This window comes from Ziziphus jujuba, chromosome 5 (genome assembly GCF_031755915.1).
Source record: "Ziziphus jujuba cultivar Dongzao chromosome 5, ASM3175591v1".
Classification (NCBI taxonomy): Eukaryota; Viridiplantae; Streptophyta; class Magnoliopsida; order Rosales; family Rhamnaceae; genus Ziziphus; species Ziziphus jujuba.
The window spans coordinates 12,011,897-12,027,945 of record NC_083383.1 but is presented as its reverse complement, the minus strand read 5'-3'; the positions used below and the strand labels follow the sequence as shown (position 1 = coordinate 12,027,945).

The 16,049-nt window shown below is 29.1% G+C and overlaps 1 protein-coding gene across 1 annotated transcript; it reads right to left on the bottom strand.

The window, feature by feature from the left end:
• Positions 1-2,864: 2,864 nt before the first annotated feature.
• LOC107420949 (non-specific lipid transfer protein GPI-anchored 11-like) lies at positions 2,865-4,164 on the bottom strand. The gene is made up of 3 exons (XM_048476380.2): positions 3,694-4,164; positions 3,536-3,565; positions 2,865-3,274 (listed from the first exon to the last, which is right to left on the bottom strand). The coding sequence occupies exons 1-3, from the start codon at positions 4,082-4,084 to the stop codon at positions 3,033-3,035; spliced, it is 663 nt and encodes a 220-aa protein (XP_048332337.1). The 5' UTR covers positions 4,085-4,164; the 3' UTR covers positions 2,865-3,032.
• Between the last annotated feature and the right edge of the window lie 11,885 nt (positions 4,165-16,049).

The window sequence follows — 16,049 nt, the reverse complement described above, 5'->3', positions numbered from 1 at the left end:
CCCCCCTTGGGATTCAGTGTCCTCGCTGGCACACCGATCCGGGTACTGGCTCTGATACCATCTGTAACAGCCCAGACCACCCGCATGTGATATTGTCCTCTTTGGGCTTGGAAAATCCTCTTACAACCCAGCCCTCAAAGTTTTAAAAGGCCTCACAATGGTTAGGGGGAATCATCTTCCAACCCCTACCTACCAGTCTCACTGGCACGGGCTTCCAAGCCCAATCATGATATTATTCGCTTTGGGCTCAGTCCGCACAGTTTTACGTTCCCTCATAGGAAGGTCTCACAAGAAAAAAGTATCCACACGCTTATAAGTCATGTTTCATTACCCTTTTCAACCGATGTGGGACTTCACAATAAGTATCAATAGATTCAAAATTTTTCATTAGTAGAGAGTCCATTAATTAGCCAAGTGAACAATTGTTTTCTTTGCATTTATTAGTATGATTTCTTCCATTAATAGATTTTTTTGTATGATGAAATTCTCTATATTAATTATTTTTTCTTTATTTGTTGATTGAATGATGATTAATCCCGTGATTTTAGATTTGATTAACCATTGATATTTTTCTTTATTAAATATATTATATAGTTAGTTAAATTATTTCATAAAATTATTATAAAATTGATTTTAAATTAATAAATATTTATTTATCAATAAATCAATAAATTATTTATTTATTGATAAATTAATAACCTCTTTAAGTGAATAATTTTTTTTTTTATAGTTTTATGGATGTTCATTTATAGAGGTTTTATTATGTGTATATACATATATTACTTATAAATTTTTAATAAGTTGAGGGGTTTTCTAAATATCAAAGGGTTATTTGAAAATGTCAAATAATTTGGGGGTTATATGTAATTTATTATAATTTTTATAATGTATATGGAGAAAAAAAAATTAATCGGTTAAATGATAATAAAATATTTTATGAGTATTTCTCAAACCACTAAAATTGGTTGAAAATTATTTAATTCCGTTATATAATTCTTGCTTTAAATTTTATATGTAATTTTTACTTTACTTGATTTATATCTAATTTTTTAATACAATTAAAAATACTTGGGATTGTTTTTAAAACAAGAAAGTAATAAATTGGCAAGTTTATTTAAAATTGTCATATTTAATTGTTCCATTTTTAAGAGAAATTCTAGTTGTAATGCAAAATTATCTCTACACAGCCTTTAAACATTTATGTTACCATAAAATCCCTAATCCTTATTGAATATATATATATATATATATATATATATATATATATATTATTTTTATTTTTATTTTAAGCTTTTAAACGTCAAAACTAAAACTTTACGTTTGTTATTTTTTATTTATTTATTTATTTATTAATGCAAGGACTTAAGTAATGAGCCCAAGTTGTTGGGTGAACTCGGTCATGTGAATTAGGTGCTCAAAGATTGCTCCTTTGGAGACCTATCCTTTGATGCGCTTGGAATGGAGGAGGCTTTTAACATGCGCCGAAGGGAAACTGTCTTATGGTAATAGTGAGTTGTGGAAAGAAGAAGAAGAAGAGGCAGAAAAGTAGCACAAGGGAATAACCAGTAAAAGAGAGAAAGAGAGACGCGTAGTTGGATGGGCTTGACGATTACTACTGGATGTTTACAGTGAAAATGATCAGAAAACTTCATGGGTTTATGGTGTTCCTCTAGCACCGGTATCTCTCTCAATGTGTGGTTTATGGTTTGGGAGAGAAAGAGGAAAGATACTAAAAATCAATTTTTAAAAAAAATTGAGAAATTGAATAAGGGTTTTTTGATAACTTAAATGTTTATGAAACTGTATAAAGTGCTTTTTGAATTACAAAAAAAACTTTTTTCATTTTTAATTCTAAATCATAAAGGTAATTGATACTAATTGATGGATGATAGAGTTATTTCCAATGATAACATGATAAAAAACAAACCTTCAGATCAAATTTTTGACATAACACAATTTGATTAAATATAAATTGAGATCCTCCCTAGACATAGGAGGATCTTATCCTTATAAAATATGGTTGATTCAATAACTTCATTAATTAAATTAATTTTTAACAAAATTAATTAATTTTCCATGTGATTTTATAAGATCATTATGAAAAATAATTCTGGAAGAGGCTTATCAGCATTGTTAACTATCCTACTTGTCATTTTAAAACAATTAATGATGATGAGCGATATCTTAAAAAACCAAAGTAAAAAATAACAATAATTTGATTATAATAATCATAGAAGTTTGTGTCAGCTAAAAAACTGACCTTTATATTAAACAAACTGAAATAGATTAAACAGAAATGTCTTACATGATCATAAGAATCTTGCAACCAGTACTATTTATATTATATAATGTGATTCTCGTTTATATTTAATAACTAATTACAAAATCTATTTATATTATATAATGTGATTCTCGTTTATATTTAATAATTAATTACAAAATCCAAAACTGGATCATTAACATTAGAGGTTATTATTTTGATTGCAAAATTATTCAATTGGATTGCTTCCTTTGAAAAACTATTATATCCTTTTTAAAAGAAGCATTTTTGTAGTGGCCCACCAAAAAATTAATTTTGTTTTTACATTTCTCTTTGATGATTTATCCGCCCCACCAAAACAATATTTTTATTTATTTATTAAGATTTAATTATGTTAGATTTTGCAATATTATGTAAAAAAGATGCAGTAACATGTGGTATTGTGATAAACCCAATCATGCACGTTTTAAAATTTAAACCCACATGTAGCATAATATTATATCTTAAACCTAAATGTTCATTAAATTTGAAAACCGAATTCACATGCAAATATATTTGCAAAACAAACCTCTGCAGCAAAATTATGTACTAATAATGATAAAATAACAAAAAACCAATAAGAAAAATACCTAATTTGACAGCTAAATTTGTAATTTTTTTTCAACAAAATATACTAGAATCTAGTTGTCACCACAAATTATTTGAAAACCAAAAATCAAAAACTAAATCAGCTAAAACAACACAGTTTAATTTACTCTAAAACTACCATAAATCAATGGGCGTGTCCAAAAGCAAGAATAAAAATACTAACACTAACTACAAAAGAAGCTGCTAATACTACCAGTGAAGGAGTTCCATTAATGTGTGCAGCCGAAGATGGTGCTGGGGCTTGAGCAGCTTTTCCACCACCTCCTTTGCCAGATGAGGGCGTCGGTGCTGACGTGTCAGAAGATGATGGTGGCTCCGGTGATTTTGGAGGTGGAGCAGTTTCTGGTGATGGTTTTGGAGGATTAACTGCGAGACCATTATCACATAATTAATTTATGATTTCATTCAAATTAATAATTAATAAAACCAAACTTATAAGTATTTAAATGATTATCATAAGGGCAGTTATATCTGATAGAGACTCCATGATTATCAGTTAAAAAAAAGATATATATATATATATATATATACACTTAATGATTTGTTTTTTCAAAGGAAAAAAGAAAAAAAAAAGTCAAATATTTGAGAAGAGAAAAAAGCAAATTAATTATCATAGTAAAAACATACCAGGGCTTGAACGAGGTGGCACATTGGGGACTGTTGATATAAAATAGAGAATGAAAACCAGATAACCAATTAATGAACCAAGCATTTTAAAATAACAATTAAATATGACTTAAAACAACATAAAAGAAATTAAAATCAAATTTATGAAAGTGACTCACGGTGACAATTCTTAAGAGGTGATGCAGAAACGCCACAAGCACTAGGCAAAGCAATAGCTCTTGTGAGATTTAATTGGATACCCATTTGACCACTTTTCTTTAGAGCTTCACAAATACAATCAGCACTGGTTTCTATCACCGTCTCAAACCCTGAGCAGCATGAATGGTCAGGCTTTGTTTTCTTGCTACCATCGCTCAAGTAAGGCACACAATCTGCCATATCATATATCACCACCGAGCAATCTTTCGAGGGTGCCATTGATGGTGCTTGAAGATCTTCATGTACTTCAATCTCATTTTCATGTACTTCAGCCTCATTTTCATGGACCACACAGCTTCCCACCACAACCCATGTCAAAATGCTTGAAAGAATCAGCAATCTCATCACCATTTTTTTTTTTCTTTCTCTTTTTTCCCTACCTCTATGGTTGGAGGAGAATGGACTAGACTAATAAAATGCAGAACGTTTTGATACTGTTTTTTTGTCGTTTTAAATAAAGCACACAAAGATAAAATCAGATTTTGTTTTAAATTTTATAATATTTGGAATTTGAACTTTTCACTCAAATAAAAAAGTAGTTAGATGATTTTTATCCTAATTATAAGCATGATATCTAGATGGTTGGTTGAAAATTTGTCATTTGGTTCAAGTAAAACTCTCTCTCTCTCTCTCTCTCTATATATATATATATATATGTATGTATGTATATAAAACCATTTAAATTTCAAATTCTCTAATTCCTTATAAATTCATTTTTTAATATACAATTATAGAGTGGTGACTTTTCATGGATTTCCTTTATTATTTCATGTGAGATTGTGTTTCGTCCCTCAAAATTCCCCGAGCAAAAAATAAATAAATAAATAAAAATTAAAACTATAAATATTTACTTATATAATTTTTTTTTTCTTTTGAAAAATTGGGGAGGGGGTGAATTAGTACCTTTTAATCTAATAAGAACTCAAATATGACTATTTATAATTTACACTAATTTCAGTATAAATTTTACAAAAAATAAATTCTCTATAGAGGGTGCTTTTAATAAGTATATGCTTTTTATTTTGTTATTAATAATGAATAAACTTATACATCAATAATCATTATATTTTCTTCTGAAAACATTTTAACTAATTACCTAAGTTATGTTCTATATATAACTAGTTAATACTCGATGAAATATAAAACTCTATATATAAAAATGATGTAACACATTTTAAATTTCAAATTCTCTCAATTTATAACAATAAAACAATTTAAAATTGTTGATTTCAGCTGGGTATTCAAAATACGGTACAAATTGGACTCATGAACAATGAAACTTGGGCTTGCTAATCTGTATATATTCATCTGTTGGGTTTATACCTTTGGGCCTACCACTTTTGAACAGCTAGTCAACTAGGCCTATTAATATTAAATAATTTTATTATTATTATTTTCTTTTAAGTTTTAAATTGATAATGGAAAGACTTGGTTTTTTTCCATTTTTATAAGAATGAAAAATTTTCAATTCAAATTTAGCATATTTTGCCATATAGAAAGAATATGTATAGATATTTTTGGTAAATATATAGAAAGAATATATTGAATGGTTAAACTTGTATCAAATTATGATCTCTTGATTGCAAAGTACTATAATAGGATTAAATAGTATTTTTAAAAAAGGATTAAATTGATTTTGATTTTGATTTTATATATTTTTTAAAAATTTTGTACCAATTTTGATATTTTAAATGCAAAACATTGAAAATATGATTTTTTTTTACCATTATTTTTTTCATTTTAATTTGTAAGAATGTAGATCAAAATTTATGATTGAATACTAAAATTTGAAATGATTTGCTTGCTTTTCTAGACATTAATTATTTTTAAACCTTGATTAAGGATGTCGACAAAGGAAATTACATAATTATTAACATAAATAATAAAAAAATATAATTCTAATTTGGAAAAGTATAAAATAATTATAAATAAAAAAACATATTTCTAATGGAAATTTTATACAATGTAATCTTCAAAAAAAATAAAATAAAATAAAAGGCTCACCATGTGGGACCTGGGGAATAGGTAGATTCTTGTTTTATTATTATTTGTTTTAAGCGGCCGGAAATAGGAAATTGTTTCCAAGATGGGACCCAAATTTACCTTTCTGGTTTTTAATGTCAACCCTGCCCCATGAGATTAGGTATTTGTAATCTGAATTCTGAATTGCCTTTTGCTTGTTAACACAATTATCTATTAAATTAAAAAAAAAAAAAAAAAAACATTGCTGGACCTTGAAACCTGGAGCAAAAGTGACTTTCCAAACTCAGTAGTATCGCTGCTCTTGAATTGCTTAAAAATCTTTGTGGTAATATAAATATGAACAGTTTTTCAGTTTTTTTACCCCCTACTATCAGCATTAAGGAAAAAAAAAAGAAAAAAAGAAATTGTTTTTGTACTGCTATGTAATTCTCTGTAGCATGATGCCCACATATTTATTGGATGAATGTGTATAATAGTGACAGATGTAGAATCTTGTAAAACTAGCCACATCATAGACTTTCAAAAGTTATGTAATAATTGAGAATAGTTGAAATATTTCAATTTTTTTGTGAAATAAAGAAGGAAAACTAAACTACAATAAGATGAAATATATTTCCTTACAATTGATCAAAACTATAAAGAGAAATATAATTCCAACATAGTGTATATATAAATTTAGAATTATTTTGTTTGCGTGGGGATCGTAAGGGGGAAAATATAAGAACGTTTATTTCCATCAGTATTAATAAAAAGACACCCTTTAACCCCAAAAAAAAAAAAAAAGGACACCCTAGTGGTGAACTTGAGGCATTCAAAGAGACACGTAAATAAAAAGGTGTGCACACATAAATGTAATATATACAATTAATCATACACACAGAGATTGTGTACGGTATATGGGTTTCATGAAGGAGAGGTGTTCATATAAAGAGAAGCACGACGAGGTTGAACATTACTCATGCATTGTTTTGTAATTATAAGTGCAATCCAAGCCTTGTCATTCATTAGAGTGGATAATATATATCTAACTAGCTATTTCTTTATACAATAAATTTTTTTTATAATAATATTCCATAATGAAATAATTTATATCTAGTCATAAAAAAACTTTTGGTTTCAATTTCAACAAGTTATAAATAAAAATAAACTTTACAATAAATTATAAGTTTTTAAGACTTCATCTTTAAGAAATTTTGCTTCCATACAATTATCTGTATATTACAAAAAATATATGGCACCCTGTATTAAAAATTTAACGTAACATAAAATATTTATGTAAAATTGTTTGAGATATTAATTTATTTTTTATAGTTGTTAAAAAATGTATAAATTTAAAGGTACATAATAATTTGCCTTGAAGCCATAATATTTCTAACTTCTCAACCTTATTTAGATCTTCTTAGCATGTATTTTTGTGCTATTATTCTCAAAGATTATGTTTAAATATCAAATTCAATTATTTTCTAATTTTTTCCTGATAAATAAGATGTGTGACTTGATCAATTGAAGATTGCAAATAATGAGTAAGATAATAAAATTTTCAATTATATCTCCTCTAAATTATAATCTCTTTATAGTTATAAAATTAATTTGGCTCCAACCGTCTGATTATAGAGAAATTTTACTATATATATACAGTCCCATTATTGCGCTCCGTTTTGAAAAGAAAATTTTCATGTATCAGGTATAAAAAGTCTCTTATCAAATTGATTGGATATAGCATTATATTAAAATTTTAAGTAGATTGAACCTATCTTTTAAAATTAAATATAAAACTTGATAGGATAAGTATTTAGTGTAATTAAAAACTTTCTCATTGGACTAATAAGGTGCCTTTTGCTGCTCGATTACTGAATACTATAATAAAATGAATCATAGATAAAAATTTATCTAGAATTTCGAATAACAGAATATTGTTAGGATAATATTATACCCGACTTAATTATATTTGTGATCTATATTTTCTGCTCAATAAAGTTATATTTCATAGTGGGCCAACATAATTTTGTCCATAAGGTTGGACAATATCAGTATGTGGTGGGTCGGGCAAGGGTGCCTCTGAAATCTAAACCACCTCATAAAACTTAAGGGTGCTTCTTTTTACATGATCAAAACTTCTTCTTGCACTGCATTTTACATAAAATGACCAAACCCCCCCTTTTTTTTTGTTCAATTTTTTCTTCTAATTTTTCTTTATTTTCTTTATTTATTTTTTTCATCTTTAACGCCAGCCAGAATCACTTTGAGGTTTCCATATGAGTATCCACCACCATTAAAAAAAACAAAGAAAAAAAGAAAAAACCAAGATTGCCTACAAACAAAGGATTGGTGGCAAACACACACGGCAGTTTTTATTCTTTTTGAAACTTATCTTTACTTTTTCAATGGGTTCACTGTCTTCCCATACGTAATCCCGCAGCCACCAACAACCTGAGTATCACCAGCAGCCTTGCTATGAAAGAGAAGGGTGAGCACAAAATTCCTCCATAAACAAAGGCCAATAAATCTCAAAGATGTGAACCCATTTAGTATATATATGAAAAATAAATACTGAACTGTAGCTGGTGGCGGAAAACTCAATGTAGATTGCCGGAGTTTTACAACCGACCTTCCTTTCAGGATGCTAGTGTTTAAGGCAAGCCGCTGGCAGTCCCTGTAAATCTTTGGTGACGAGACCAAACCCTATGGAAAAAACAATTCGCCAACTTTTGAAAGAAAATTGAAAAAATGAGGATGTTTTCTGTAATTTCACTTATAAACACAGTGTCGGTATAAATTCTAGTCGTGTAAGTAGAAGCACCCAAAACTTAATGGGCTTTGTTTGGCTGTGACCTTGTCTCTATCCTCTCATAAAGTCACCAAAAATATAAAATCTTGTATGCATCCTCAGCTGGTACCACTCCAAGTCGTTTAGTGACACGTGTAAAATAAATTGCCACGTCATAAACAGCTCACATGCCTGGATGAATTTTCATGTGCGTTTCCTCTTCCTTTTTCATCCCCTCCTTTCTATTCCAACTTTAACCCTCTTGAAATCTCACTGCAATTTTCATTATTTTCCCAGCCATTTTCTTTTGCCACTGCACAATGTGACTTTTTTATCACACAAACCCTTAACCTCAAAAAGAGAAACTAACCCACTTTTTCCAAGCTTGTATTGCCATGACTTTCTCTCTCTAAAATTTTTTATTTTTCTTTTATCTGGTCCTTAGGAGAGAAAACCTGGACTATCTGAGTCTAAAACCGATTATAATTGTGGTCAAAATTTTCTTGTTTTGATTTTCCCTTTCTATTTTTGACCAGCCATTTGCTGCTATATGTTCACATCCAAACATTTTCAGAATGTAGGACAAATTTACAAGCATTAACCCGCAAAAAATAACCTTTATAAGCCAGAGAGCTTTTATTCTCATCAAAATGTAGAACCCATAGACCACAACCATAGAAGAAGAAAGGAAGCTGTAAACGAAAAAAATAATAAATAACTTACATAACAAGATTTTGAGAATGTGGGTAAGTTTTTCTAGGATGAGTTAGTTTTCCAAAGTTACGCTTAGTTTGGATGTCAGAAAATTCGAAGGAAAAAAAATTGGAAGGAAGAAGAAAGAGAAAAAGAAAATAAGAGGAAAAAAAAAATGAAGTTCTCTATTATGCTTAATTATTCAAAAATTTGAGGAAAAAAATTATTAAAGATGATAGAAAGTGACTCACCTTCCACACCAAAGATTGGGAAAAATGAAAATCCTTGATATTTGGTAATTTTCCATATGTTTTTTCTCCGGCCTTTTCTTTTAACCAAACATTTGAAATTAAAATCCTTAGCTTTTTTTTACCCCTTAACTTTTCCTGGCTAGAATTCAAGTTCCAAACATAATTGAAATGTGCTGAAAAGCTATTTTGTTCACTAGCAAGAGTGAAAAATAAAAAATTAGTGAAATAATGAAAATCGGAATCAGCTAGGTTTCTAGAGTGTTAACTATGGTGGGAATAGACATAAGAAAATGAAAAAAGAAGAAGAACGGCACATGAAAAATCAATTGAGAATGTCAATTGTTAATCACGTGGCAATTTTTTTACAGGTGGTACTAAACCACTTAGAGTGGTACCAAACCAACTGAGGCATTTAAGTTTTTCTCCCAATATATTTTGTTGTTTTATATCCATGCACTAACACGTATCTGCTAAGAGAAATTTTCATTTACACTTTTTTAATTTTGTAATTATTTTATATAAACCTATAATTTTTTTTGAAAAAAAATCAAAACTGATCTTTATCTAATTTTCTAAAACTATCAAAGATATTAAAAATTAATTTTAATAATTGAAGGGTAAAATTATTTTCTACAATGTTGAAATATGTGTTTTTAATATCATTTTTATCTTTAACTATTAAAATTAATATAAAAATAGATAAACGAATCTGTCTTAGTATATATAGAGAACTTAAAAAAGATTAATAATGTTTTTTTAAAAATGTAAAATCTAAATATAATAATGATAAAACTGAGAAGTATAAATAAAATTTACTCTTCTATTAATATATTTCCAAGCCCTCCCAAAAAAAAAAAAATTGGTCCCCCAAACATTATTAGGTATCCCTCTCCAATATGATGGGCCATGGTTTGCTCAAACAGCTCTGACAGCTGTCTTCTCACTTGTGACTTGGTTGTCTCATATGGTTAATGCTTTTCTTTCAACATTATGAAGTGGAAAACTCGCAGTGTTTGGTCATGACTCATTGTTTTAGTTCTTCCATGATTGGCCTTGTCATTTGAGGTTTGCTACATTTATTTGACTGTTTTTTTTCTTTTTCTTTTCCCCTACCCTAATATTTTTGTGATCATCGGTAGAGTACTTATGAAAGTGTCTGTGTATGGACCATTTAATTAATTTGGTTCCAATTCTTTTTCAGTTCATAGGACGGATTGACCGTTGCACACAATGTATTATTGGAGATTTGGCATACAATCATTTGATTGAAGGTCTCTCGACTAAGTCAGCCTCTTAGAATTTGTGTTGAGGTAGGGAGTTGAAAGTATATATTGTCAATGCATTCTAGTGATTTTTTTCTTTTTCTTTTTTTTGGTGGCAAATTAAGTTACTTAAGTATGATTAACCTAAAAGGGTGAATTCCACAAATCATGAATCTCCTGATCACGTCGTTATACACATAAAAATTATAGTTCATATGGTGCATGGTGGAAAGAGAAAATAACCATTTTATGAGTGACTTTTTAGCTAGCACAAGCATACAACAGATCTTTTCGCAAGAAATTGTGTGAAGGAAAATGCATCCTCATAAAAGCATAATAATGAAAGGTAACATCAAACTAAATCATGTGGATATTATTAAAATAATTAATGTTAAATGTTCAACCATAAATGGTCCGTAACATCTATGTTACACATGGTAAAGTTGCGTATAGAAGTTTCACCCTCGAAACTCAAGTTGCATACACTATGCTTTGCGTTGAAGAATGTAGAGAGGAACAAAACATAGCATTGGATAGGGAGAGCCAAAAAACTGAAATAATAGAGTTAATTCCGATTCGAGACAGGGATATCCCAAAGAAAGTTACATACTAAATAGAAACTGCGAAGCTGAGGCCATTGAAACTGTGACGTGGGAATTCGTTTAAAAACCCCAAAACCAGCTCCATAAAATCTGAAAGGCCATGAGGAAGTCATTGTCTGCAAGGTGGGATGGCATAATAGCAAGAAGGAATTGCTTATGACAAACAGCCTTTAACAAAAATAACCCAAGTGGGGTTGAGGTTAACGTTGACGTTGACGTTGACTATCATCCTTCCAATGAGAGAGAGGGACGGTGCTTAGGTGTAAAGCTATTACTCGCTAGGGCCATTGGGGCCCTAACTCTTAATTCGTTGGAAAATTACCAATCATCTACACCTCTCCATATTTAATTATTTGCTCGTTTCCCAACAAAATCACCCACCTCATGCTGCTTCTTTCTTTCTCTCTGACCAAGAAATTAAATGATTTTTCTCAAAATTACAGTGCAACATAAAGTAGGCACCTGCGACTTGACCTTTGGATTTTGGGTCCTTTAGCAGAAGCAGAAGTTGGTTGGATTGGACCCATTGGATTGTGCCCTAAACTGGGAAACATGGAATAAATATTACGTTTTCGTTTTTTTTTTTTCGGATATTAATGGTGGAAGATTAGGCATAAATTTTCATCCATTATTTAAGAAGTAGTATAATAACAAATGGACATTTGAAGTATTGTACCACATTAAGTAACATATCATTAACCTCAAGTAATCTAAACAATTTAGCTACTAAAAAAAATCTTATATATATTAATTTACATTAAACCAAAGCAAGAGATCTTTTTTTTTTAAATAATTAATTACATTTTAATATTTTGAATTTTGATTAAATTGTACGTTAAACCTTCAAGTTTAAAATAGTTCATATTAAAATCTTTAATTTATAATTTATTTTACATTAATCTAAAATTTAAATTTTTTTTATTAAAAAATTGAATTCTACATTGATTAACAGAAAGTTTAATAATCGAGAAAATTGATTAATTTTCTCATAAATCAATTAATCAATCTTTTCTTTTTTTAAACGTATTAAATTGTAAGACTATTATTTCAACGGTCTCCAACAAGATCACTTATTAAACTGATGAGGTTTTGAGTTTTGCTCAAATTTTCATCATATATCCAGTTATGGGAATAAAACAGAAAACGCAGCATACGTACTAGCTAAGAAAATGTAAGTCCCAACTATGAAGTTTCTATCCCTCATATTCCGAAAGGAAAGATTAGAATCTAGCTATACTTAATATGTATAACCGATCGAAGAATCTGATTTGAATATCTTTGCATCAGATTCTTTCTAAAAGATAATATTGTTTGTTTCTCATTAAAAATAAATAAAAATAAAAACCAACACAACATTTACGTATCTGTTTGTTGTTATTTAAAATCAAAGCTAAATGAGAGCCTTAATCAATGACTAGATTTTGAGACCCTGCCCCAAGTGGAAATACCCAAATTGAGTATTACAAAAGTAATAATATTATAATAAGGAATAAATAGCTAAGATTATATACAAATTGAATCTTAAATAACATGGGTAAGTGTTAAGGAATAAATAGCTAAGATTATATACAAATTGAATCTTAAATAACATGGGTAAGTGTCATGAAATAGTCAGCAAGAAGGGTGGGGTAACAGAAAATTAAAATAAATAAATAAATCAGGATATTTTAACGTTAAAAATAAAATAAAATGAAAGTGTAAGAAATAAGGATATTTGGGTTGGCGCTGACCCCATTAGGCATGGGATTAGTTAGGAGGTTGTGGAGTATGTGGAGTCAGCGACAGGTTAGAATCAGATATTTTTTAAAATTTTGTTTTTGTTAATTTTGAAAGCTACAATTGATAAAAACCCAATAATGAAAAGGCATTGATTTTTTAATTTATTCATAAAGTGCTTCATGGAGGCTAGCTGCTTTGCTTTTGCCCTTTGACGCTGACACATGCCCACTTGTGCTGCAAATAGGCCTTTTTTAAAATTTAATAGTTATAAATTCATCGTCTCCCTAACTGTTTTGATGCTAAAACAAAATAATTTGGGGAAAAAAAAGTGATCATGCACTCAAATATTTGCGAAAAAAAGTACACTGGGTTTCAGGTTGTTCTCGTGCTTGTACAGGATCTTCGGCTTCACCAAACACAAAGTCTGCAATTTGCTCTCGTTTTGTTTATTGTATTATATTTTTTAAAATTTAACTCAATTTCTATGTTTGTTATTTAAAAATTGTATAAATAATTACTTTACCTATTTTTCATAGCTTTTATATTATTTATATTAAATGATATTACTATTGTACTAACTATATATCATGTAATATCAAATAAATATCACAATTTCTTTCCCCCCCAAAAAAAAAAAAAAACAAGAATTTCCTTTGACAAATTTGATGAAGGTGATCATAGCATGTAGTCAACCTCAATAGATAATATCATATAGTTAATTTCATAAATTTAAATAAAAAACCTAAGTAAACGAGCCTATTTTATGTTATACAGGTTTAATATTTACAAAAATATAAGTCGAAACGACTTAACACCATCTAAAATATTGTCATAAATAATTGACAAATCAACAAATCAGAATCCACATTTGATTGCTTCAAAAAAAAAAAAAAACCTATTATTATTATTATTATTATTAGAACCATAATAGTTCTTTTTTTTCCATTTTTTTTTCTTTTTTGGTGAATGAACTAAAATTGTTATTATTATTATTATTATTATTATTATTTTTTGTTTTTTGGTGAAAAACGATAATTGTTCTCTATAGATCAAGTGGTGGACAATGTCGGATCATCAAGTGGTGGACAATGTCAGATCATAGATGCATATGACACAGTTTTCGACAATGATGCAGTGCCACTCTGTCATATTATTATTGGTTCTGAGTAATTTTTTTGAATTTTCTCTCTGTTAAAAAATTTAGTCATTGGAACTACAAGTACTGTAACACACGCACACGAAGGAAACCAGAAAAGGAGTATTAGTACAGAGGTACGAATACTTATGTCATAGACACTTGTGGACCAACTGTTTTATGTGCACAAGAACAGATAAAAATAAATTAATATTATTTAAAAAAATTGAATGAAAAAGAATTTGAAATTATTCGATCCCCAAGCGTTATGCTCCCCAATTGGCCAATTTGAGAGGCATTGACCCACTTGAAAAAGAAATTCACCGATATCCTCTAAAAACCTGCTTTGTAATTAAAGAGATTTCGAACAAGTGCACCTATATATATATATATATATAATGTTTCTTCTTTTTTATATAAAAACCCTAATAATGCAATTACTTTATTCTCTACTTCTTCTTGTTTAATATATATATACAAAATTACTATATATCAGCCAGTTTGGCGTTTTACCATTAATTCGACTTGATCTAAGAGAAATTTAGAAGCAACTTAATATATAAATAGCTCTGATCCAATATGCTTGGTATTTATATGCTTGGACTGTTTAAGGAAAAAAAGAAAGAAAAGTGATTATGATAAGATAGTGGGTGCTAATTAATCTGTTATTTTTAAAGATAATAATAATTTCACGTGTCTCAAAAGTGATTCTTATAGACATGCTTGTATGCAACATATTGTTTTCTCATAACATCATTAATCATTTTCCTATGAAACTATACACATTAACAAAAAATATAAGCAATTGCTTCTCCATATTGTTTACTGTTTTAGATTAACGTACGGATTAAGGATGGGTTTATCTCTAAAAGGGTATTCGGAACCCAAACATTTACGAAATCATAATGAAGCAACGTAGATCCATAGAGAACAAAAGGACTATATTGAATTGTAAAAAGAATATATGCTGCTAGTGATATATGACAAAAGAATATAATAATCGATATACAAATATACTTTCTCAGTACCTTTTAATTTATGTAAATTAAAAAAAAAATCTGGGTAAAAAGTAACATCCATGTAAAAGACAGGCAATAAGATAATGGATCATGATTTTTCTTGTGGCCTTATAAAAATCTAACAAGTAACAACAATAATGCATGCATATTTGAATCCAAACTCATGGAAACAAACCTTATAAAGTTTTCTCATTAAATATATATATATATATATATTATTTTTCTTTTTGGACGTATCAATAAATATATGGATCTTTTATTCATCCAAAAAAAAAAATATGGATCTCTTCATATAAATCTAGTTCTGTAAGCTGTAGAATAAAAAATAAAAAATCATAAAATTGATTATTAATTTCAGATTAGTTATTAGTTAGTAAACTTAAAAAGAGAGAGAGAGAGAGAGAGAGAGAGAGAGAGAGAGAGAGAGAGAGAGAGAGAGAGAGAGAGAGAGAGAATCCAAAAAAATAAAAAAAGAAAAAGAAAGAAAGATGCTGACGCTGGTAGGAAAAAACCAGCTGTAATGCGGTCCAGAGTAAAAAAAAAAGTCAGAAAATCATGACTGCCAGGCGTCAGCCACTCATTTATACTTCTGATGGAGCCGCACATAACTGTGTGTGTGTGTGAGATTTCACGGCTCACATGGCAGGAGATCATGTGGAGCCAATTACGTGGGCCCACAAAACCAACAACTGTGGGGACACTCTTAGTCATTTCCGATTGGTTAATTCCCACTCAGCTTAGCTTCCCAACTCGGTAAAAAGCAACCCTCTTTGAAAATTTGGGCTCCCCATGCTCCTTCTATATGAATCCGTTTCCCATTTCTTTCATTTTTCTTTATTATTATTATTATTATTTGTAATGTGCAAAGTGGGGGTGGGACCCATT